Here is a 25,472-nt window from a genome sequence, read left to right as displayed (position 1 = left end):
CGCCGCCTCCCATTGGCCGGCTCTGACAGAGTATGGGGCGTGGCCCGGCGTCTGTGCGCCTGCGCCCGGGAGCGTCCAGGTGCCGCCGCCGCGTTTTCAGGTGGAGCGCGCTTGCTTCCTGTTGGTTTCTCACACTGGGAAGTGCAGGCGCGAGTCCTCCACGTTCGTTTCGTTGAAACTTCGCGGTAGTCTTTGGATGTAGGTGGTTATTAATAGTTCCGATTTCAGAGGAGTTGGGAACTTGACAAATATTTCCAAGGGGCTGTAGCTTCTGAGAAAGGCTTTACAGGAGTGTGGAGGAAAAAGGTTCTCAGAAAGTCGGGGGGCCGGGTTCTCGCCAAGGAGACCCTTACGTGTCTGAAGGCTGAAAGGGGATATTAAAGGGCCCCAGCGATCAGCTTTGTTTACTCGTTGGAGTAACAAGCCTGGAAACTGCGCGAAACACTGCGCAAAGACATCCTAGTCACCTAGCAGTTATTGCCATTTAATTGATGAGGCAGCTGGGAGCACAGAGAAGTTAAGAAAATTCCCCAATGCCCCTCAGTCAGAAAGTGGTGAAGGCTGGATTAGAATTCAGCCTTGCTGATTGCTGGCTATTACACAGTCCTACGTAGAGATTTTTGTAGTTGAATTATAAATGCTCTAGGACAGAGATTCTTAACTTGGAGCCCATGGGTCAGCTCCGGGAGGGGGGGGTTGTATTCTGCCACTTACTATTTGGTTTTCAGCAAACTGCTTATCTGCTCCAAGCCTGCTTCTCATTTATCAAACTAGGATGATATAATAGAACCTTACTCATGGGGTTGCTGTGAGGAGTAAAGGCACACAGGACACATTCAGTCGTGTCACTATATCAGCTAGCTCTTCTGAATTTGCTGACCCCGGAACCACCCCCAAAATACACCAGTCAAGACGTTGATAAGTTTGTCTGTTTTATTTCCAGTCCAGTACCACACATACTCAACACGCACACGCACACACATACTGCATCCACTTGAACTTGCCCGACACACTCCTTCCTTTTGAATGGCAGGGACAGAGCCATACTCGGCAGTCCCCAAGCTGCTGGTTACATTAGTTAGATTTGGTCTTTCAGAAAGAAGACAGCTGAACTCCTAGAAGCTGAGCCCTTAGCCAGAGAAGTAAGAGTCCTAGAGCTAATAGCCACAACCTGAAATACATGCAGACCACCACCCCCTTTCCAGGGACCACTCTTGAGACCCTCTCCCTCTGGAAGTTGAATTCCAAATGATGAAGGAGCTGGTAAAGTTTCCCCAGGACACTCCCCATCCAATGAGAGAACTCTTTCCTGCCCTTTCTAGAAGCTGGGGACACACCCACTTGCTCTCCTCCCTTAAGAAGGTTTCCTGCAGTCTTGTAAAGTGTGTAACCCGCTGAAATAAGCCTGGTTGGTTCTGTCCTCCTGTCTGAGTGAGGTACAGATACACTGACTATGATGGGTAGTCAAGGAAGGCATTACCTTGCTCAAAGGTCTCAGCCTGTCCCAGAAAGGAGAGGCAGTGGGAAGGGGTGGAGACAGGCAGTTGCTCATCTAAGGATCTCAGGAGAAAAAAAAAAAAAAAAAAGGCAGGGGAGTGGAGGTGAGATTTTACATTTACAGGGTGGAATGTTCTGCCGGGGTTTAAACTTCAACTAGGCTTATGCATTTGAAGTACCTTCTTAGGCCGAAGATCAGCCAGTCGTGGCCAAATAATCTCGTTCCTGAACTGGTCGAGACCAGTGGATTAACCCAACCTGGCCGTTTCCCCATCCCCTACCTGCCCACTCCCTGCAGCTGCTGTAAAGTCAGCTCCTTGGCCTTGATTACGGGTCAGAGGAGTCACAGGGAGCTCCCAGGGGCTCCAGCGCCCCCCACAGCTCTCCGCTTCAGGTTTGTGAAGGCTTCTCCAAGACCCTTGCCCAGTGTTGGACCCAGTTAGGCCCCCCAGGATTGCCCTGCAGTCACCTCATATCCTCCTCTTTCCTAACTTTCATCACCTGGGTCAGACTTCCCCACTAGACTCTAAATTCCATGAGTCTGTCCATTTCACTACTGGGTTCTTAGCTCTTGGCCCATAACAGGTGGTTAATAAACATGTTCAATGGATGAGTGCATCTAAGTCCTGAGTGGGCAGGGGAAGGGACTCCAGAATACAGGTGGGGTCAAGGCTGGGGTCCCTGCTGATGCTGCCTCAGAGGCACTGGGAAGGGTGAATCCTGGCCCAGGGCCTTGCCCAAGGGTTGACCTAGGAGACTGCCCCTCTCCGCCCCTTCCCTTGTTTTCATCACTGACTGAGGCATGGGCAGGGCATCTGAACACCTGGGCCCCGGTCCGGATCTTCCATCTCCAGATTGACCCCTGCCCTAGGGCAAGGCACTTAATCCCTGTGGGTCACCTGTGAACTGAGAGGCCTGGCCCAGCTAACCTACAGGGTGAGTCAGGGCTCTAAAACCCTAGTCCATAATAAAAAACACAGGTGACCCCAATCTAATCCCCAAGCTCAAGGTTTTGAGTGATTTGGAAACAGAATAATGAATTAGAGAGACACTGGACATGGCACATGTCAGGACAAAGTGGGGGGACTTAAAGCTTATAATAGGTTGTAAATAAATACCTATTGAATGACGGAGTGAGTGAGTGAATGAATGAATGAATGGTGTGAGGAAGGCGTGAAGGCAAATGCGGAAGCGGAGTCAGGTTCCAGGCAGATTGGGATCAGAAAGGCAACCTGTTTCTCAGCTCCTGGCTTAACAGTGGTGCTGCCTCTCTTTGCCATGAGCATTTAAGTCCTCATCCTCCTATCCTGTAGCCCTCAACATCCTCCCTAAAAGGTGGGACTAGACTGAGCTGAATCCCCTCCCCCAAGGCCCCTGGACCCCCTCTGCCTCTGAAGCCCCAGCAAGGGTCAGGGGGAGCTGCACCCTTCCTCTGAGCTGCCTGTAAAGCTGTGGCCAGGGGGCAAGGCTAGAGGATTCCTCTGGAACCTTCCTGAAGGGCTCAAATTGCCAAGTCCCTCTCCTTTTCTCCTTCTGTCACCTCACTAAGGATAAGACGAAGTGTGGACTGAGAGGGGACCAGCTGAGGAGATGGGACATTGTGTGGCCACATCCTGGCCCACCCAAGAGCACTGGAACCACAGAGCTGTCCGAGGATACCCTAACGAGGCCCTGCAGCCTTATCCCGACTCCAGGGTCTTCTGAAAGGGGCAGAGGGCCTCACCAGGGCCAGGCCAGGGTACCAGGACTTAGCTCAGTGACCTGGAAGGACAAACAGTACCAGCTTCAAGTGCGGGAATCACAGGCTTCTGGTCTCCCTGTCCTGGCCCTGCCCCCTCTGGTTTTTGGTTTAATGTCAGCCCTTCTGCACAGGGAGGGGAGATGCAGGGAAAAAGAGAAGGAGGAGATCTGGACTCCCCAACCCAGAGCCCCTTTAAGGCAGATAACTTGTGCTATACAAAGAGATCACTGACTCTGCTGACGAAAAAACAAACGCACAACGACCAAACAGAACAAATAAGACACATCGCAATGAGTCGAGAAGGGCAGTGAGATCACGAGGGAGACAGAGGAGTGGGGAGGGCGGGGCAGGTCCAGGCGGGGGTCCTCAGGGCAGGCTGGCAATGTCTCTCTCTGGAGGGGGGCCAACTGGCTTGGGGCTGCTCTCGTTGGCTTTTCCTTCAAACATCATGACTCTGGTTCAGAAACGGAGAAAAGAAAGAAAACACAAAACAGGATTAGGACTCCTTTCCTCGTCCAGGGAAAGATCATCCCAGCCCTCACGTCTGCAGGGTCCTCCACAGAATGCCCTTGCATCCACTCTCCAGCGAGAATTTCCCAGAAGCCCATCCGGCAACTCCACAGAGTGGGCTGCCAGTCCCATTTTACAGAGGAGAAAGCTGAGACACAAAGGGGCAATGAGACTCGTCCGAGTCACACAGGCAGCCCGAGGCAGGACGACACTCACTCGAGACCTCGGACTTCTAGGTCATGCGCCTTCCCCTGAGCACACTGCCTGGAGGAAGCAGAGCTCGGCTGGGCCGTGGCTCTGCTCAAAACCCCTTCAGATCTTCAAAAACCTCCCACTACTCTGACAGGAAAAATCTGGGCAGCAGAAGAGGATGGGGGTTCAAAGTATAGCCTCTGGAGGGAAACTGCGTGGATTTGAATCCCAGCCCTACTCCTTCCCAGCTGGTGACTCCTGCAAGACACTCAACCCCACCGATGCTCAATGTTTCCAACTGAAAGTGAGGATGTCAAAAGCACTTGCATCCTGGAGTTGTTCCAAGTGACAGTGCCCTTCACCCTCTGTACTCCCTCCCTGGGTGGGCTCCTTCAGTCCCTGGCTTTAAATCCAATCCAAAGTGTGACAGTCGGGCTTCCCTGGTGGCACAGGGGTTAAGAACCTGCCTGCTAATGCAGGGGACATGGGTTCGAGCCCCGGTCCGGGAAGATCCCACATGCCGTGGAGCAACTAAGCCCGTGCACCACAACGACTGAGCCTGCTCCCCAGAGCCCGCGAGCCACAACTACCGAGCCAGTGTGACACAACTACTGAAGCCCACAGGCCCAGAGCCCGTGCTGCGCAACAAGAGAAGCCACCGCAATGAGAAGCCCGTGCACCGCAACGAAGAGTAGCCCCCGCTCGCCGCAACTAGAGAAAGCCCATGCGCAGCAACGAAGACCCGACGCAGCCAATAAATAAATTAATTAAAAAATAAAGTTAAAAAAAACAACAACAAAGCGTGATAGTCCACAAACGGCTTACCTCTGAGCTCCAGATCTGCACAGCCAGTTCCCTCCTCAACCCCTCCCCTTGCATGTCTAGGGGCTCTTCCAATTCAATACATCAAAACTGAGCTCAATTCCCACCTTCCCCCCTGCTCTTTTCTCAAAGCAAACAGCACCATCACTCAGTTAACTCAGACCCCAGACCTTACAACCATCAGACTCCTTGTTTTCTTTTAAACCTGGAAACAACCCTTCTAGCTCTACCTCCAAAATCACTCCCAACTCTGACAGCCCCTGCCCACCTCCACTACAGCCTCTCCAGGATGAGAGCCTCATTTCTGACTTGCACAAGTGCACGAGCCTCCTACCGGCCTGCTTGCTGCCACTCTTGTCCCCAACGCAGTCGGAGGGGGCCTTTTAAAAGTCAGTTCCTAGCTTAGAGTACTCCAATGGCATCCCTCCACGGCAGTACAAAATGCTAAATCAACCGTGGCCTACAAAGCCCCACATCACCTGGCCCCTGCCCATCTCTGCAGACTCATCCTTCACTCACTGCACTCCAGGCACACGGGCCTCTGTGCTATTCCTTGAGCGTAAAAGGGCCTCTGCACTTGCCGCTTCCTCTGCCTGGAATGCTTTCCCCTAGATATTCACATGGCTCATTTCTTCACATCTCCCTCGCGCAGAAGGTCAGATGTCACCTGCTCAATGAGCTCCTCTCTGCCTACTATGCCATCCCTCTCTATTCCTCTCGCCCACTTTATTTTTCTTTGTATTGCACTGTTGCAATCTGGTGTTTTGGTTTGTTTTTGTCTGTCTCTTTCCATTAGAATGTAAGTAATTCATGTGTCCCCAGCACCGAGCATAATTCCTGGCACATAGGTGGTGCTTAATAAATATTTGCTGAATGAATGAATGATACATCTAAGGAGTCGCTATGCAGACTAGATGTATCAGATTGGAAGTGCCCAATACATAGTAAATGTCCACTAAATCTTAGGTGTGGTTTTTAAAAGCATCACCACTCTTATTGCTACCACCTGGCCTCTCGGGTGCAGCATGATCTGACCTGGACGGTTTTCCCACCACACCTCCTGCCCCATCCCTCCCGACAATAAACACTCCAACCAGACCAGCCTGAACCGTGGGCTTACCAGCAGGTCACCCCGCTTCCCCCTTTGTAAAATGAGACAGGTATATTTTACACTGGTACATTTGAAGAAGTTAATCTTACAGATACACACCACTATATATAAAATAGACAAACAACAAGGATTTACTGTGTAGCACAGGGAACTACATTCAGTATCTTGTAATAAGCTATAATGGAAAAGAATCTGAAAAAAACATGCATATGTATAACTGAATCATTTTGCTGTACACCTGAAACTAACACAATATCGTAAATCAACTATACTTCAATTTTTTTAAGAAAAAGTTAATCTTATCGCATAAAAGCCAAGTGAGTGTCCTTTACAGCTTGAACACATACCATGGGACTCTCCAAGGAATTTCTCTGCTGCTCTCCAGTGGGGAAATACCCGCAAAGTGTGATTTTGGCCACCATACAATAGGTGTTTGCCATCAGCCAGGTACTGGGCTAGACGCTTCATATATATTATCTCATTAACCCTCAGGACAACACTTCATGCAAGATATTTATGACCGGGGCTTCCCTGGTGGCGCAGTGGTTGAGAGTCCGCCTGCCGATGCAGGGGACGCGGGTTCGTGCCCCGGTCCGGGAAGATCCCACATGCCGTGGAGCGGCTGGGCCCGTGAGCCGTGGCCGCTGAGCCTGCGCGTCCGGAGCCTGTGCTCCGCAACGGGAGAGGCCACAACAGTAAGAGGCCCGCGTACCGCAAAAAAAAAAAAAAAAAAAAAAGATATTTATGACCATCTCTGTCTTACAGGTGAAGGAAAGTAATTTGCCCAAGGTCGTTTCAGTAGCAAGAAATAGCATCAAAATTTGAACGATACCTCCCTTTAGAGCCGGTTTTTGACTCTGTTATGCTCACAACCCCATGGGGTGGCAGAGTCACTCTACAAACAAGGAAGCTGAGGCTCAGAAGATTTCAGCAGTGCATTTATCATCATCGTCACCATCACAGTCGGCCACTTACTGAGCACTGATTCTACCAGAGGTTCTGCTACAGGCTCATTTTGCCTGCAAGGTACATATTAATGTGACCATTCGACAAATAAGAAAATCATGTTCATCAAAGTTAAGCATCTTGCCCAGCAGATCACATAGTGAATTACCTCCTGGCCAGGGACTGGCTGGGGCGCCCAAGCCAGGAGCCTCTCCACACACTATGACTTTGCCTCCAGAGGTCCCAGGAGAGGTGGGAGGTACTCACAGCTTGAGGACCGCCGACCGTTTCCCCAGCATCACGTTGACAAAGTCTCGGTAGGAGATGGTGTCGCTGACCCCGCCCGTCACCTCCGAGATCATCTTCTTCATCTCCAGGTGGGTCTTAGGGACCCCAAGCTTCTCCATCATCCTCTTTAAAGACATCAGGTCTGCCGGAGGAAAAGCAGAGCCGTTAAGTGGAGTCAGGGGGCCGGGCTGAGTGGGGAAGCTCCCCTCTGGCACCCCCATGCCCAGAACAAGCCCGGCAGGAGAGTCCATCCCTGGAGACTGCAGTCGACAGCTTTTCTCCTACAGGGAGAATGAGCCCATCGCATCTTCCCTGCTCTCTGCGGAGGCAGTATGGACTAGTGGTTAGGGACTTGGGCTTCTAAAGTCAGACAGACCTGGGTTGGAACCCAGCTCTGCTATTCTTGGCTGTGGGACCTGGGACAAACTACTTAACCTCTCTGAGCCCCTCCTCCCATCAGTGGTAAAATGGGTTGATGGGATCATCTGGAGTGAGGATGCAGCAGAAGCACCTGGCACACAGCAGGTGCCCAGGAACACAGCCTGTCTTCTTCATTCTCTTGTTCTCTCTGCTGCTGCCTAAGGTTCAGGTGACCGTGAGCCTGCGGCTCCAGCTACCCGGGAAGTCACGGCCCAGTGAGGTGGGGTCAGGGAGTCGGCCTGACCCAGGCATCAGGAGTTACTTTCCAGGGCGCGGTGGCAGCTTCTCCCCACCTGCCACTCCCACCCTGCAGTCCCTGGCTCCACCTCGCTGGAAGGGAGAGGATGCCAAGAACACCCCGCAGAGCAGGAAAACCAACAAAAGAACAAAATTCAAGAAAAACAAGGGAGGCACCAGAGTCACTACACTCCGAGGAGTTGGTGCCTCTGACCTCCTGGCTCCCAAGATCTGAGGCAATTTCCTTCGGATTGTTCCGTGAACAATGGGGCAGGTCAGCAAAGGACAGTGGGAGTGTGGGTGGAGCAAGGGGCCAATTTTAGGGTCAGGGGAGTAGTGGGCCAGCTCACCGGAGAGGCAGGGCTGGCACAACTGGTGCCAGACCCTTAGGTGCCAGGATGTCCAGGACATTTCAAAGAAAGCTCGGCAGTGTTCTACAGGAAGAAGTGAAAGGTCTCCTACACGCTGCTGGCCACACTCTAAATTGGCAAGACCTTTCTGGAAGGCAATTTGGCAAGATGCTTCAAAAGCCTTTGACCCAGAAGGTCTAATTTCTGAGATTTACTCTAAAGAAATAATCAGCAATGTGGATAATGATTCATGTACAAAGACATTCTTCACAGGATTATCAATGAGTTAAAACCAGACGTCATTTAAATGGGTGATACTAAGGCATTGGCTGAATAAGTTATAGTCTGTCCCCAAATGTAATATCACGCAGCCATTAATTATATTTTTAAAAAATGAATTATATGTCAAAATACTAACAATATATTGTACAAAATTTTAAAAGGGGGTCCTAAAATGGTATTGAACGGTGTTTGTGATTAGAACAAAGAATGGAAGGATATAAACCAAAATCTTTATCACAGTTATTTCTGGGAGTTGGGATTGTGGTGATGTATTTTTGTCTTTGTGCTTTGCTGTGATTTCCAAAACGTTTTATGATGACGATGTATTCATTTGATACATCGTTTTAAGAAAAAAAGGGATAAAAATATTCAAAAAGGAGAAAAATGTGAGAAGACAGAGGAGGGGGAGAAACGCTGGAGGGAGAACCCACTCGGAAACCACAGGCTGGGATCTGGGCCCTGGCTACCACTTAATGACCACATGCCCCAAGCAAGTCCTTTCACTGTTCTGAGCCTCGGTTTCCTCATCCATACAATGGGAACAATTAAACCGACCTTGACCACGTCATAACACTACTGGTGAAGGTCAAGGTATGGTCACGAACATAAGTGCCATGGAAAAGGTGTTTGTCACCCCTAGCACCTGGACGGCAGGACACAATAAAGGTCTGCTGGAGGAGAGGACCAATGTCCATGGAAGGCCCTTGTCAACTGCAGGACAGTTTTCAAATGGAAGGACAGGCTTGGGGACAAAGGAAATGCCAGCCCCCTGGGCCAGGGTGGCAACAGCCTGAGCATCTCCAGGCCTGGGCTGGGTGGCACCTCTATCCTGAGTCCGGGGAGCACCTGGGGTGGGAGGCTGGGGTGTGGGCAGGGAGCTGGGGTCGGGGAGGGAAGCAGTGGGGAGAGGAGTTTGGGGGGCAGGGGATCCAGGGTGAAAGGCAGACAAGTTCAAGGCCAGCTTGGCTGGCCTGGCCCATTGGGGAAGCTTCAGTCGGTGCTTATCACACTCAAAATATAGCCCCAGGCCGCTCACCCATGCAGGTGAGTCAGTGGGGTTCTCTGGACGCCCACACCCCCTACCCACGGAGCACTCTCCCCCACCCCACCCGCCGGCTCACCCAAGGCCTCACTCACCAATCTCGCCCTCATTGTTCAGGTCAAACTCCATGTACTTCTCTGGAAATCACAGAGCAAAAACTGGCATTAACTGGGAAGCAGGGCTGCCCCCTGCAGGGTCCCAGGGACTCCCTTGAGGGCAGCTGGCTGGGTCCCCAGGGTGCCCACACCATCCTCCTCACCCCACGTCGGGGTCTTGACACAAGTCCCGTCATTCCTCTGGGGAAAACCATTGTCTCTGGGAAAAGGGCTTGCCCACCTGCATCACCTGCTCACAGGCACCATGGAGAAAGGTGCCCGGGGGCCACTCTGACCCTGTACCAAGAAGGGCAGCGGCTTCCCCCCAGGCCCCCAGTGTGGGCTGGCTGCATCCGAATCGGCTGTAAAGTGACTGGAATAAATTCCCGGCCCTGGAGATGCAGATCTGCAGGATTTGGGAGGCAGAAATTGGTGTGTTTTCAGAGTATCTCAGGTGATTCAGATGGGCAGCTAGGTGTGAGAACCCCCAATTTAAGAAGTCCCTGTAGTTCTGAACTTTTGGTGGTGGGGGGGCGGTCATGGCTGCCACTGAGAATCTGATGCTCTCTCCGGAGAAATGCCCGCAGACCTGCCCTTGACTACAAAGTGGCACATACAGTGCCCGGGGCGCAGAGACCCTCCCTGCAAACCTCACCTACAGACTTTGAGTTAAACCTCCCTGATCAAGGGGTCAGAGCAACGAGCTTGGTGTCTGCTGACCAGGCAGTGGGTGCAAACAAGTCATGTGGCCTTGAGTAGCCACAGGGTCTATTCTGCACCAGCAGCCAGCACGAGAAAGCCAAGGTCCTGCCAGTGACCCTTGAGCCCAGGCTTGCCGCCCCTCTGCCTGGCATGTTCCTCCCGGGCATTCTCAGGGCCCCTCCTCACGCCTTCAGGGCCCCCAAGCCTTTTTAACTGGGCACGGTCAGTGCCCCCTGCAAAGCACCTGCTACCATGACACACTTTCTACTTCCTTGCCCTCTCTTCACCACCCCTCCCCCACTAGGACACCGGCTCCTTTGGCCAGGGGCCGTCTTGTGTGTTCTCCATTGTGTACCCAGGCCCCAAATGGCCTGGTGCCTAGTACGGCTCATTTGGAGATCAAATGAGTGAATGATTTGAAACCTCCATAGTCCCTTGGCTTCCAAGGTAACCTCCTGTGGTCCCAGGATGGACCCTTATCCTACAGCCCAATGAAGACAAGGAGAATGGTCGTTAGACCCCTGGGACCTCTCCCTCCTCTCAGAGCCACCTCTGAAGAGTGACCCTATTGGTATCCAGGGAGAAGGGAATGGACTGGCTGCTCCTGCTTTGCACTGGGAGGGGGAGGGGCAGAGGGATGGGGCAGGGGAACCAGCCAGGGGTGGGCGTGTCTTTGTTCTAGTTCTTTTTTCTTTTCTTTTCTTCTTTTCTTTCTCTTTCTTCCTTCCTTCCTTTCTTTCTCTTTCTTCCTTTCTTTCTTTCTTCTAGTTCTTTTCTTTCCTTCCGTCTTTCTTTCTTTCCCTCTCTTTCTCTTTCTCTCTCTTTCTTTCGCTTCCTCCCTTCCTTCCTTCCCATGTAAAAAGCACCATTGTGTAACAATCACAAGCAGGGGCTTTGGAGTGAAACCAATATGGGTATAAGCCCCAACTCTGCCATAGGTGAGCTGTGTGACCCCAGGCAGATGACCCCACCTCTCTGAGCCTGAGTTTCTTCATCTGTAAACTAAAGCTCCCACCATCTCCCTCCTGGCTGGATTGGGATGAGGCAGAAAGATCGCAACCCTGAACACAAGGTCACGCTCAGCAAATGCTTAGCCACTGGTGTCCTGCCTAAGGATGGCTATGTTATAAGCGGTCTGAGGAGCATTGGCAGGTTCCTTGCCCTGGAGCAGGGAGGGTGTCCACGTTGCCAAGACTCTGGGGGCGGGGAGGGGGGACGCAGCCTGGAGGATGTTCACGTGGTCCCCCAGCGCACCCAGGGCCCCCGCAGCGCGAGTGCATCTCCCGGACAGGAAAGGTGGGTCTGTCCCACTCCTTATGTGCACAGCTCCTCTCCTTTCGAGCCGCTGGCTGAGAACCAAGCGCCAGGGCCCGGAACAGAAGGACCTTTATGCCGCCCCCTCCCCGCGCGGACTCCCGGGCCCTGTTTTCTTTTCATCCTGTACTGCCGAGATTCAATGGGCAGAAACTCTGCCCCCTGCCCCACTGTGGTGACACAAACGTCCATTCTCTGCAGGGGCTCCCAAGATGCTCCACCGCGCAGGGGGAGAGACAAGGGCTGCTACAAAGAGCTGATTGTGTGCTGGGGCCCCGGGAGCGAGCAGGGCCTGGGCAGGGGCGGGCAGGAGCCAACCTGAGCCCTGCTGGGCAGCAGAAGGGAGGGAAGGGCAGGGCAGGCTGGGGCCCGCAGGCGAGGGACGAGCGGCCTGTGCCCCCAGGTTGGGCATCCCGTCTCACAGCCCGTCGGGAAGAGGGGTATTGTGGATGCAACACGGGTGCAGCCTGGCCCTGCGGGTGAGGATTTGTATAAGCGGGTGGAGGGGCCCACCCAGCTCTCCTGTGGGGGGTGGGCAGCCAGCCCCAGCTCACCTTTAAAGGCTGCAAGTTTTTCCGGCAGGTTCTCTTCATCACTGTACTTCTGGTCACAGAGGAACTCCTACAGAGGAGAGAGGACAGCACTGAGCAAGGGGTCAGCAGGCAGGACTCACCAACACACAGGCCCACTGCCCATCGCCTCCTCTCCCGCCAGGTGGCTGGGCTTGGCCGCGCAGGGCAGTGGTAGTCCTGGCCTCCTGTCAACCCCCAGAGGTGGATCGGTACAATCCACCCCATGGGTAGGAAGTTTGCTCAGCAGCTGGGGGTGGGGCCCAGAGGTTCCGCTGTAGAAGACTAAACACCTTCAGTCAACCTCTGAATTACGGGTGCAGGGACCTGGGCTTCCCCCCAGGGCACCCCGGCTCCAAGATCCATGAAGCCATGAGCAACCAAAGACACGTGGCTTGGCCCTGGCGTTAACTTCTTAGGTATGTGACCCTGAACAAACTGATCCCTCTTTGAATCTCTATTGCTTTATCTGCCAAATGGGTATAACTGTCATAGCGTCTTCTTGCATGAGAATCCAAGGAGAGTGTATACAGGAATCTTAGCAGCTCAGTAAACAGCAACTGCTATATCATTATTATTAGTCTCTCTCTAGTCAGAAAATAACTGCCCACTGCTTGAGAGGTCACTTACCCGCTCACCTGCGTCCTCACCTGTAAAACAGGGCCCACCTTCCCCTCAGATGCTTGGAGAGACTCAAATGAGTCTTTTCAGAACCAGATGGAGTTGGGAGGAGATGGGAAGGGACTAACAACAGCCCCCAGAATGAAGCACTAACCCACATGGTCGCTCCGGATCTCTCAGTGGGCCCAAGAGGTGGCAACTATTATTACTCCCATTTTACAGATGAGGAAACTGAGGTTCACAGGGCCAGAACTTCAAGTCATCTCTGTCTGACATTAGAGCCTGCATCTATCTTTAACCCTGACACTTAAAGATGGGCAGTGAGCAGGTATTCACCCGGCTTTAAAACAAAAAACTAACAATTAGCACTTGCGAGGCTGGGCGCAGTGGCCAGGTATCTTACTTGCCTTGTTGCTAATCTTTAAGCGTCCCTAGAACCTGCATTCAGATGAGGAAACAGAGGGTGTGTTCCCATCCTGGCACCAGAGTCCACAAATCCCCTCTACTTCCCTGGACCTTGCTTTCCTCATTGAGTCAACTGGACATGGCTGTGACTCCTTCATTCCTTCAACAGTTTTTGAGGAACCACAGTATACACTGCTCTATTCTAGGCATCCAGGGAGCCGGTGAGACTAAGGTGAATAACACAAGGTCCTTATCCTAAAGGATAATTTTAGGATGCATTTAAATTTTATCCTAAAATTACAGGAAGTCCCTGTTTAAAATGATGTTAGGGACTTCCCTGGCGGTCCAGTGGTTAAGGCTTCACACTTCCACTGCAGGGGACACGGGTTCATTCCCTGGTCAGGGAACTAAGATCCTGCATGCCACGTGGCACGGTCAAAAAATAAATAAATAAAATAAAATAAAACAAAACAAAATGATGTTAAATGTTATCTAGGTCTAACTAATACACAGTTTGAAGGACCCTTCTGCCCCTCCCTAATCCAATTTCTTTTCCTTCCCAGAGGTAATCATTATGCTGAACTTGGGGTTTCTACCATTCTCTTGAATGTTTTTCCTACTATGACTAGGCCAACCAAAGACATTTATAAGTTAATTTTGAGGGGTTTAAAAAAATTCTAATTCTAAATTTTGGAACATTCCATACAAATATATACTTGTAGTTCAATAAATGATCTTTTAAATGAAAAAAATTTTATCTGGGTCAGTCACTCAATATGTTTCTAAATTCCTGCCGTCATTTCCCACTAAATGATGACCAAGTCTGTACTTACACATCTCCTAGGACAGGGAACTCACTACCTCTCCAGTCACTGTAAATGGAATGTAGAATGGGACAATGACAAGAACCTAAGTGAGGATAAAGCCCTCTGGGTTTGGATCCTCAGCCCCCTCCTTACTAGCTGTCAAATGGGCTCACGGGTACCCACCTCCTCAGGCACCTACCCCTCAATCGAGACAACCCACTGCGGGCAGTTAGCACCTGGCTCGAGCGTCCGTGCTCAGTAAACAGTAGGTACAATTCCGTGTAGGGCAGAATCTGATCCCTTCCAGGGTTCAAGTTCCTCCACACTAACTCAGCACCCTTTGACTGAGTAGAAGGAACCCCCCGCCAATGTGGCTTCCCTCGCTGGGTCAGGGGGCCTCTGATAGCCCCCTTGCTTTTGGCAGGCACTATGTTATCCCATTCAATCCTCACAGCCACTGTTATTTGATTTTACAGGTGAGAACAGGAGGACCAGAGAGCTAATAACCTGTCCAGGGTCCCCAGGCCCTGGGGAAGCTCAGGGCTGGTTTGGAACCTGTGTCCATCAGACTCCAGGGCCCATGGGGTCCAGCTGGCTCAGCCACAGACTCACTCAGAGCCTCATTACCGTGTGCCATGCACAGCCCTGCCTGCACTTAGCTCCACGGAGCTGGAACCTTCCCCTGCAGCCTGGAAGGCTGCCCTCCTGTCGGCTGGCTCTGTCTGTCCTTCCCTTCCTCTTGGCTTCCTCTCGTCTTCTCCACTGAGGCCCCCACCCCCATTCCCTGACCAAAAGTAGGGCAATTAACTCTTGTCTGTGACCCTGAGCAACCCAGGCACCTCCTGGGGTCACAGATCCCATATCTGTCCAACGGAGGTACAAATTGGCCAATGGTTCCCAGACTCTGGGGTAAAGCAGAAAGTAACATTTCCAAAAAAAACACAAAAGCGTGGGGGAAGGTGCTAATATTGGGCTTTCAAGATTTTATTTTGCCAAGTAAAGACTTTAAATGATGACCATGGACTGTTGCCACGAGTTCAGAAAAGGATATTTCGTAAAAGTAGGAACTTCACAATCTCCGAATTTTTAAGTGGAACCCATTTAGCCTACGTTCAACTCACCACATTGTCCCTATGTTCCCTTCACTTCACCACATTAGGAACTGGAAAGCCTTCCTGGGGAGGCACAAAAACCCAGGTAAGGCTCAACATCTGGGAACCTCTGGGGAAAGACCTGGGGGTCCTCCAAATTCCCAGGCTCTGGTTGACCCGAAATCCCGCACCAGCCTGGAGCCTGTCTGTAATATACACTGATCACCTCTAGGGATCCAGACAGATTGGGTTCGAGGGGTAGGACATGGTCCTGGGTCTTGGAGACAAATGAGACACAGACAGAGACAGACAAGAGCTCAGCCTAAGCCACAGGGTGCTTGATAGCCACACCCCTCCCTGGACCTGACCCCAGGACCATGCTCTCGGCAGCCCCGGGGCTTCCAGGATTATTGTCTTTTCACTGACGAAGCCGGTTTTCTCCTTAGCACCAATCACCATCTAACATGGTATTTCATTTTTGCCCCCAACTCCCCACCCCTCTCCACCAGAGTGGGTGCCTCAGCCACCCTGACCTCCCTTCTATGCCTCTCCCATGCCAGGCGTGCTCCCACCGTGGGACCTTTGCTCCAGCTGTGTGCCCTGCCTGGAGCGCACATATCTGCGTGTCACCTCCTTCAAGTCTTTACTCAACTGTCACCATCTCAATGAGACCAACCCCATCCACTCTGTCCACTGGAGTCCCCTCCTCCACTTCCAATCCACCTTAAGATAACACCTTTTATACCATGATGAGTCATCTCCTAACACAATTTACAGTGTAATTGCTTATTAAGGGTGTTGTCCATTATCTGTCTCCCCTGCTGGGTTCTACATAGTAGGTGCTCAATAAATATTTGCAGGAAGGGTCAATGAATTGAGACTCAGACAGGATGAACAACTTGCTCATCAAGAAGCACAGCTCACAGGTGGCTGAGCTGGGATTAAGCTCCACTGCAGAGGCTGCTTGGGTTCCCTCCCTGCAGAGAGCTGGGGAGTAGAAGTGACCCAAGGAAGTGGGTGTTGGAAGGATGCTGAGAGGAGGCAGGTCCATGGTCACAGGACACATCCAGGAGGATGTGTTTACTGTCTCTGCCCCACGGATGCCTAGCACCCAGCAGTGCCCAGCGTACAGTAGGTGCTCAATAAACATTACTGAATGAATGGAGAAGGCTGCCGTTCAGCCCAGAATGACTTTCTCCACTTTCAGCCCTGCAATGGAAAGGCAGCTTTGCAAATGCATGTGTGTGTGTATGACAGAGGCTGGAGAGGCCTCAGAGATTGGAAACACACATTTCCTTAGAGCCAACAGTGGCAAATCCTTGAGCCACAGAGTGACCGGGGGTGGGAGAAGCAGCTGACTCGTTCACGTGTGGGTGGGCAGCCCTCGCTGACCCAGGGCTTGGGGCAGCTGTGTGGACCAGGGGGCCGGGGAGGCAGGAAGGCGGGTGGCAGGCACAAGAGCTCCACTGGCTGGGCTGCCAGCTCCCACCCCACCTCCGAGCTTTGGATTCCTGGTTCCTGCTCATGCACAGCCCACAGCTTCCTCCCTCCAGGGGTCCTCCCCCCATATCCTAGCTCAGCCTCAGGGCACAGCCACGCCCACTGGGCAGATCCCTTGTACCCGCCCCGCCCTGCCCTAACTCTGGGCCCCCAGGCAGAGGAGATGGAGCTAGAAGTCACTCCAGATGTTTGGAAGAAAAACAAAAACAGAAACAAAAAGAGGGCAAACTGGAGCCAGAATGCCTAGGTCTGAGCACACTTAGTGCTGTGTGAAAATGACTTCATTTACCTATGCCTCAGTATCCTCGTCTGTAGGAAAGATAAAAGTATTAACCACATAGGCTTGTCCTGAGAATTACAGTATGTAAGCAAACATATCTAAAGTGCTTAACTCAGGGCCCGGCACTTAGTAAATGTTAAATAAATGTTAGCCATTTATTATTATTATCGGCTAACATTTATATACATTCAGTCCACTTACAACCCACAGCTCATCATCCAGACCATCACTGACTATTAAATAGATTAGGAAGGAAACCCCTCCCCTAACTTAGGCTGGTTATGGTTGCTCTTTCTCCTTTTTGGGTATTCCCATTTGACAGATGGGACAACTGAGGCCCAGAGAGGTTGCTCAACTTACTAAAGATCACAACGTTTTCACAATTCAAGGTCTATCTCCCTTCACCATCCCAGCTCCCTCCCTGCCCCAAACAAGGCCTGGCCACAGGTTTCTGGGCAAAGAAAGTCAATACTGGGAGTTACCTTTCCTCTTGGGCAGAAAGATGTTATTCCAGAGGCCAGGGAACCACTTTATAGCCCTCTAGGGGCATGGGGGTGTGTGTAGATGGTTTATTCTAGCCCCTCTCCCACTCCAACCCACCGTCCCAAAAGACAAGTTTTTCAGGCTGTAGAAGCTGCTGTCAGGACCTCCAGGTATGAGGGATGCAGGGGTCCCCTGGGCTCTGAGAGTGGCAAGTCTAGAGGCCTTGGTGGCCTGGTCAGTCCCTGGCAAAGAACCAGGAAATGCAAGCAGGGAGGAGCCTGGGGTTGAAAACAGGAAGCTCTGAACCAGGCAGTCGCTTCTCAAGCCAGTGTCCACAGGCCAGGTCCAGGGAGGTGGCAGAGCTGTTCCAACGTCCACCCAGTCACAGAACCCAGAAGGGACTCCTCAGAGCATCCGGCTTGTTCTCTTTGTTCAACAGCTGGGGAAACTGAGGCCCAGAGGGCAAGGTCTTGATTAAACCATCCTTCCTCTAGGCAAGTACAGGGCGTGCAAGGCAGAGGGACAGGGCAGGGAGGTTGACTCGGGCTGCCAGGGTTCAAATCCCAGCTCCGGCACTTACTAGCTCTGTGGCCCTGGGCAACTTGCCTTACCACTCTGGGCCTTAGTTTTCTCATCTGCAAAATGGATTCATAAAGATAGAACCTCCTCACTGGGTTGGTGTAAAGATTAAATGAGTGAGCTGCATAGAAAGAGCCTGGCTTCTAGCACACTTACTAATGGTTAGCGATTATCATTGTGCGTTTGGATCGCCCAAACTCAAGCCGCACCGAGAGACAACTCTTGGGGAAGGGCAGAGAAGAGACCCACCCACAACTTTCTTTGTCCCCTACTGTGCCACGAAGTCCTCCTGGTGAGTCATGGCCCTCTGGTCATTCCTCCTCGAGGACAAACTTTGCTTTGTCCTTGGATACCTATGGCTGAACTGGTCGTGACTGGCCATCCACGGAGGACAGACTGCACCCATCTCAGCCCCGAGGGACGGTGCCTGCAGCTGCACGGGCTCACTGCTGCCTCTCTTGGTCATCTGCAACCTCCGACGCACATTAGAGACTCCCCCCACCCCAGAGAGCCCCGTCCAAGTGCTCATGACCAGGAGGGGCTATTTCCCCAACCAGCAGAGGTTGGCAGCCCCTGCTGTGTCCTGGCCTCCAGACCTTTGCCACCTGCCTGCACCCCCCAACGCCCACCCTGACTTAACTCTCTTTCTGGGCTGGTACCTCTAGCACCTGCTCCTGGCCCTCCAGGCTTGCCTTTATGAATTAGCCGCAGCAGAATTTTAGGGCTGGCAGATAAGCACCATCTCGGAGGCCATCCAAGGGGCTGGTGGCTGAAGCCTTGGGGGAAAACCCCAAGGACAGGCAGCAGGATGCCTGGCCGTGTGGCCTCTGATGCAGCCCACAGGCTCTTAAAGGGCCAGGGCCAGGCCATAGACGCCCGGCCTGGTGCCTGGCGTGTAGCAGGAGCCTGTAACGTGCACCCACGAGGACAGCAGGCTCACATTCCCCACGGCAGCTCTGGGGCCTCATCCGGACGCTGTGCCCTCGCCAATAGATGGGGCAGCTGGAGAAAAACACCCCCACTGACTACACAAATGAAGCAGACCCTGCAGAAATTCCATCTCCAGCTTCCTGCGACATGGCCACACCGAGGTCGAGACTGGTTGGACCTGCGGGGACACTGAATCCTCAGAGGCTCACGTGGCTCCTTATCACCATCTCCCTTATAATATATTAAGGAAGAGCAAGAGAGACGGGTGCCCGGCGATGCCAGCTGGGCACATTCACCTGGGCAGGGACAGGGTGGCACTGCCAGTACACAGGAAAAGAGACACACCTGTGTAGTGCCTGGGTCAGGTCTCAGAGGTCCCCCACTGCTGGGGGAGGGGCTGGGGACAAGCCTCACCCCAGGTAGAGATATCCAGCCTGCCATACCCAGTTCTTCCCAGCACAGGTGCCACGTGGGTTCTGAAATAACCATCAGGCACCGAAATGCTACAGGGAATGCTGAGTGCCCTTCATTCGACCCAGGACGGCTGAGAGGGCAGGACAGTAGCCAGAGATCCTTATCCACATAAGCAAGAGAGGCCTGTGTCACAGCGAGGCCACAGCCACCTGGTGGACAGAGGCCAGGGCGGGCCAGGGGCAGCGTCCGGAGACAGAATCCCAGCTGTGTCACTTCCTGGCTGGGTGACTTCACCTGGCTGAGCTTCTGTTTCCTCATCTGTAAAATGGGAGGCTTAGTAATCCTTGTCTCATGGGGCTGTTTACAGACTCTTGCTGGGCATCTATCTAATCAAGTGTTCCATTGAGAGGAGTCAGTGAGATGATTTATGTCAAGTGCCAGGTCCGGAGCAAAGGCACCACTCATGCTATTTTGTTAAAGATCCTGGCCTCTGACCGGTGCAAAGCCACGGCTCTCGCAGTGTCTTCCTGCTCCATTCCAAGGCTAAGGGCACCCTGGGCACCCACCCAGCCCCACAGCTTCCCTCTGTCCCTGTGGGGAGCTGGAGGGAATTTGTCCCGTTGCCATATAAGGCCGGCCCCGGCTGGCCCAGGGTCACCTGCCATGCCATCAGGGCGCGGGGAATGTCAGCTATGTGGGGGAGTAGGAGACGCGCACTGGTCCTGCCCGCTCCAGTGGTGCAGAGCACGCGCGAGCACGCACACGCGTGCACACACACATACAGCCCGGAGGTGGGGCGGGCACATACAGAGGAGCCCCGATCAAGGCCAGAAATGGAGAGAAGGGGCTGGGTTCAAGTGTGGCTGTTTAAACCCAGGCAATTTACTCAGGCCCTCTGACGTCTCCTGCAAAATGGGAACAGACACTCGCAGGGTTGGAGTGCGGTGCATCCGACGAGATAATGTCTGAAGCACGCCTGGCACACTGCCTGGCACACGCCAAGGGCTCAGAAAATGAGAGCAAAATCTAGAGTGAAACCCTAAAAAAGTGCATTTTCATACAGTTCCACCAGGACCTTTAGGTCCACTCAAGTCCCCTTCTATTTTGACTCCTGAATCCCTTATAAGCACAATAGCCAAGACTGAGCTACCCCACTGCCCTCTGGAAGCTGGCCCATCCCAGCAGGGAGAAAGGCCCCAGAGGAACTGTTGGCCCAGAGAAGCCTCCAGAGCTCATAGCCAGGCTGGGCTCTGCCCCAGGCAGCAGCCACAGCGGTGCCCAAGCACATACAGCGAGTCACGAAGCCCCATCCTTCACGCCTTCTGGCTTCCACGGGACCACTGGGGCAGCTGTTCAGCCCAGCCCCCCAGAAGCCCCCCTCCAGTGGGGCAGTGAAGCTGCACCCCCAAAGACAGGCAATCTGGACTGCCAATGTGGTTCCCTCCAGAATCCATCCACCCAAGGGAACTTCCACCATGGCCATGGCCGTGGGTAAAACCGACTCAGACCCTCAAACACAGCGACTCCCTGAAGTGTCTGCAAGGAGCTTCAGTCTGTTCATCTCCGATTGTTGTAGGGACTTAGAGCAGAGCAGGGGTCTCTGCTCCCATTTCAGACAGGGGAAGATAAGATTCTGCCAGACAAAGGGGTCTGGTCCAGGCTGAGCAGCCAGTCTACCTCAGACCTTGCCCCTGGGTTTCCACTCCCACACTTTTAAGTCCCAAACAAACCAATGATAGCAATCAAGACAGCAGCCAGCTCTCCTGTGTGCTTTACATAGATTATCTCCGTTGCAAAATCACAACAAACCTACTACCGTCATCTCAAGTGACTTGCCCAAGGTCACAGAGCCAGTGAACAGCCCCCTCTGCCCATGACTCTAAACCATGGTGGGGCCACCCTGACCTGCTATGGTGGGAATCAGCTCAAGCTTCTGGTTTGAGCCTCATTCCTCCAGAAGCCCAGAGCCTGGGTCCCAGCAACCTGACCGTAGCCCGGGCTCACACGGTGGATCTCAGAGTAGCATCCAGTCAGGGAAAGGATGCTAGGCTGGAAGCTCTGCCACTGGCTTAGGTGTGGCCTTGGCCAGCTGCTTGCCCTCTCTGGGCGTTGGGGTCCTGAGGTGGTTGGACACAGCCCCCTCTTGTTCACCTTCCCCAATCTCAGCGCTGTCCAGACCAGCCCCAGACAGCCACAGCCCCTCCCCTTTCTGAGCCAAGCCAGTACACCTCCCAAAACAGCCCTGTGGCCTCACCTCCACACCCCACCTAATCCCCCCATCCCCCCAAGGGCAGGGTTGGCATGGAAAATCCCACGCACTCTCAGCTCCTCTGGTCTGTCCAACTACAATCCCCTCTCCCCCATCTCCAGCTGTCTCTGGCTCGGGGTCCTCTGGCTGTGGGTGGATTCAACTGGCTTGGAACCCAGCCTGCTGAGTGGCCCAGGGGGCTGTATGAGGTCAGGGTTCCAGGCTCCTGTCCAGAGGGCCAAAGCAGCCAAGACCAAGGCTGAGCTGGCCACAGAATGAACTGGGGGGGAGCCCAGCAGCCTGGACCCCCGAGAGCCCCAGCCAGACGCCCAGGCTCCCTTTCAGCTGCGCTCAAGATGGCACTAAGAGGCCAGATAAGGATGGCGATGAGGAGGCCAGAGTTTACCTGGAGGGACCCTGGGGTCCCCAGAACCCTCCATGGGATTCCTACGGCCAGTGGAATGAAACCAGGCAGGCTGCCTAGCTCTAGGCAGTCCAAGGAACTCAAGGGGCGAATAAAGACTGCAAGCCCCTGTCGAGGGTTATACTACAACCGTGCTGCCGCCCGTGGACCCACCTCCACATGGACTCCACCAGGACCCTGCTGACCCTCACCAGCTTTCCACTTTGGGACTCTGAGCTGGGTGCCCAGTGGCCCGGGGGAGCCCGCAGGGGAAATGTCCAGCCTTGTTTCAGTGGGCATGATTGTGCAGTTAGAAGGAAACCTGGAGACATCCTCCTCAAGAAGTAATCCTAGTACCATCCATGGAGGTCTTCTCTTGTGCTAGATGCTGGACCAATCATGTAACATGCCTTCCCTCGTGGAGCCGTTACGGAGACCCTGCGATGAGGGTCTCTGTGATGAGAGGTCCTCGCTGGGGACCACAGAGCTGGTACATAATGGAGACCAGATCCGAGCCCCAGTCTTGCTGTGCTGCGTTTGAGTTTCGGCCAGTCCAGGCAGAGGCCCTAACAGTTTTCCTTATCTTCTAGAATTTAAATGGTGGTTTTTTTTGTTTGTTTGTTTGTTTGTTTTTTTGTGGTATGCGGGCCTCTCACTGTTGTGGCCTCTCCCGTAGCAGCCTCTCCCGTTGCGGAGCACAGGCTCCGGACGCGCAGGCTCAGCGGCCATGGCTCACGGGCCCAGCCGCTCTGCGGCATGTGGGATCCTCCCGGACCGGGGGCACGAACCCGTGTGCCCTGCATCGGCAGGCGGACTCTCAACCACTGCGCCACCAGGGGAGCCCATTTAAAAGGTCTAAAACGTCCCATTGTGTGCCTGGCAACAGCCGGAAGGATTTCTTTTTAGAAATCCACTAGGATCAGGATGAAAAGCACCAAGTCTCTAAGGCAACCTTTCCTAAAAGCCTGAGTGAGAAGGAGTTTTGTGTGTGTGTGTGTGTGTGTGTGTGTGTGTGTGTGTGTGTGTGTGTTGGGGGGTGGGGAGAGGCAGGAGGCCAACCTTTTTTTGGGTGGAGAGAGCACTGGCCTGTGAGTCTGGAGCCCAGGGTTCTAACTGCAGCCTGACCCAGACTTGCTGTGCCATCTAGGGGCAGCCACCTCACCTCTCTGAGCCTCTCTTCCGTCCCTCGCTGTAAAACTGGGAATTACTCGAGACATCAGGGGTCCCTTCCAGCGCCAAGTCCCTGCAGCTGGTCCCAGGCTGGCTCCTGGGGAGCCCGGGGCCGGTGGGCCGGGCTGGCATCAGAGCTCCCGGGAGGGCCCTACCTCCCTAGTCTATGAGTAACAACTTGCAACCCGAGACCAGAGGGCGGTGGACGGGGTGGAGGGGGACCTACCTGGAGGCACAGGGAGGGGGCTGGAGGAAAGAAATCGGGGGAAGCCCGGGTGAAGGAGAGGAAGGGGGGTTGATTTTGCGGCAGGCACAGCCGCGCAGACGGAGGTGGGACCCGCGGAGCGCTGGGAGCTTTAGGGCCGACTCGCCAGCTGCCCTCGGAGGCGGCGGGGCTGGAAAAGCGAAGGCGGCGGCGCGCGCTTACCCGGTTGATCTCGGCCAGCCTCCTCTCCTGCCGGGCTTTGAGCAAACCGAACGCTTTCCCTCCTGGAGGAGACAAAGAGGCGGCCGGGGAAGCGGGGGTCTCCCCGGGCCGCGCGCCCTCGGCTCGCGCCCGCTTCCCGCGCGCGGCAGACCCCACCGACCGCCCCGTGCGCACAGGTGGCGGGCGGGGGACACCGGGTGTGGGCAGGGGCGCGGGACAGCGTGGGGACAGCGGCGCCTACCTTGGAACCTGTTGCTGAGCGCGACCGACATGGTGAGCACCGGGCTTCCGCCGGCTCGGGGCTTCGCGACCGCGGCGAGGACGAGGAGGAGGGGCGGGCGCCTAGTCCGAGCTCGCGCGGCGTGTGGCGGTGGGACCGAGGGGCGGAGGGATGGCGCGGGCGGCCGGACACTCCCCTCCCTCCCACCCCTCCCGGCCCGCCTCCCCTCTCCTCCCCTCCCCGCCGCCCGGCATCAAAGCGGCTATTATGCTGGACGCCGAGCCCGCCGCCGGCCCCTCTGCTGGAGGACGCGGAAAATGCACGGCGCGGGGGCCGCCTGTGAGCACCTCCCTCTCCGCTCCTGCAGGAACCTCGACCAGTCCCTTCCCGCTCCGGGCCGCGGTTTCCCCTCAAACAGACCGTGGACGACCTTAGTACGCACTTCGTGGGATGGCTATAAAGATCAAATGCGGGTCCCAGCTGCCGGGAGCTGTAACGTGCCTTTCGCCTTTTGCGCAGCACGCACTTTCGGAAGGGAGGCCTAGGTTCCCAAACGTTACTCTGAACTCTTGCAAGATGAACAAACTTTTAGTTTCTTGAGAAAATGCATAATGACAGAGTGCCTCTAGGGTATCAGTGACACTTGAAATCAATGAGAACGAATTAGTGTTTTGTTAATAAAACCTTTTTTCTTGAGCCCTCACTGGGCACCAGGCACTTTGCCAGATCAACCCAGGATACATGTGTTACATCATTTAATTCTCAAACCTCTGTGAACCAGGACCCGGCATTTCTGTCCTGCAGAATGGAACGGAGGAAACAATGCTTTTCACCCAGCAGGGGCTGTTATAAGTTTTATTACCGTCAGGGCGGTCTAAGCAGATAGGAGTTAGAACCCTTGGCTGCTGGGAGACGTCCCGCCTGGAGGTCAGAGAAGACAGCTGACATAGAATGGGACCCTCATAATGCACTTCTGAGCCTGGTTCAGGCTCAGAGAGCCTGTTGCCCTGGGCTGGTTGGCCCCAGTCACTGGCTCTGCAGGGCAGAGGCCACCCCATCTTCAACTGCTCAGCTGCTGGGCTGCATTGCTAGCCAGATGTTCGCAGCTGCCACCTTCCACCCAGCCCCAGCCCCACCTCTGGGGCCAGAGAGTGGCTCTCTACAACCGAAGCACGACTTGACTGCGTGAGTCACGAGATGTCAGGTCTGAGGTATGTCACCGCGGAACAGAGAGGAAGCCTGTGCTCCACCCATTGGGGATGCTGAGACTGGGCCTTGCTGAGCCCCCCACGGCTTGAGCAGAGAAAGGTTTAAGGCCAAGAGCAGGCATCAGGACAGCTGTGTGCCTCTGTCAGCAGAGAAGCTGGGTAACAGGGAAGAGGGTTTGGGGGCATCAGACCCCGCCCCAGAGATCTGCAAAGCACCCCCATCTCCTTGACACCACTTACACCAGACATCAAACACAATAGAGCAGCGACCTCCTGTTTTGGCCTCCCCACCCCCGTCCTCCCTCCCAAACCTACCAGCTTACTGCCTGGGCCATTGACGTGCATCACGTCACCCCCCTACCCCTGGCCTCGGTTTTCAGTTTCTCCGTGGAGGAGCGCACCTCTTCTCTGAATGCTCTCCCCCAGTGAGTTTGCGGGGGTGGGGAAGGCACAGCCCAGCTCTCATTATATGGCCTTGGACCCAGAGACCCTTGATTTTCTGAACAGGAGTAGGGGGGGGACCCGGCCTAAGCTGGGTTGGTCCCTCCTGGGAAGCTGGAATCAGGTCAG

The 25,472-nt window shown here is 54.1% G+C and overlaps 1 protein-coding gene across 2 annotated transcripts; it reads right to left on the bottom strand.

The window, feature by feature from the left end:
• Nucleotides 1-22: 22 nt before the first annotated feature.
• On the bottom strand, nucleotides 23-24,083 carry AIF1L (allograft inflammatory factor 1 like). 2 transcript variants are annotated; one of them, XM_022578436.2, is made up of 6 exons: nucleotides 23,716-24,083; nucleotides 23,475-23,536; nucleotides 12,103-12,169; nucleotides 9,533-9,574; nucleotides 7,086-7,248; nucleotides 23-3,692 (listed from the first exon to the last, which is right to left on the bottom strand). In XM_022578436.2, exons 1-6 carry the CDS (start codon nucleotides 23,744-23,746, stop codon nucleotides 3,605-3,607), a joined length of 453 nt encoding a protein of 150 aa, XP_022434144.1. In that variant the 5' UTR covers nucleotides 23,747-24,083; the 3' UTR covers nucleotides 23-3,604. The 2 variants fall into 2 exon arrangements, with proteins under 2 accessions (XP_022434144.1, XP_089770010.1); XM_089913884.1 differs by lacking the exons at nucleotides 23-3,692; nucleotides 7,086-7,248; nucleotides 9,533-9,574 and having other exon boundaries at nucleotides 9,581-12,169.
• Nucleotides 24,084-25,472: the final 1,389 nt, after the last annotated feature.

The sequence above is a fragment of the Delphinapterus leucas genome, chromosome 6, assembly GCF_059928025.1.
Source record: "Delphinapterus leucas isolate spDelLeu-1000000601 "Yukka" chromosome 6, BTC_Dleu_Yukka2, whole genome shotgun sequence".
NCBI classification, from domain to species: domain Eukaryota; kingdom Metazoa; phylum Chordata; class Mammalia; order Artiodactyla; family Monodontidae; genus Delphinapterus; species Delphinapterus leucas.
This window is presented reverse-complemented; position numbering and strand designations above follow the sequence as displayed.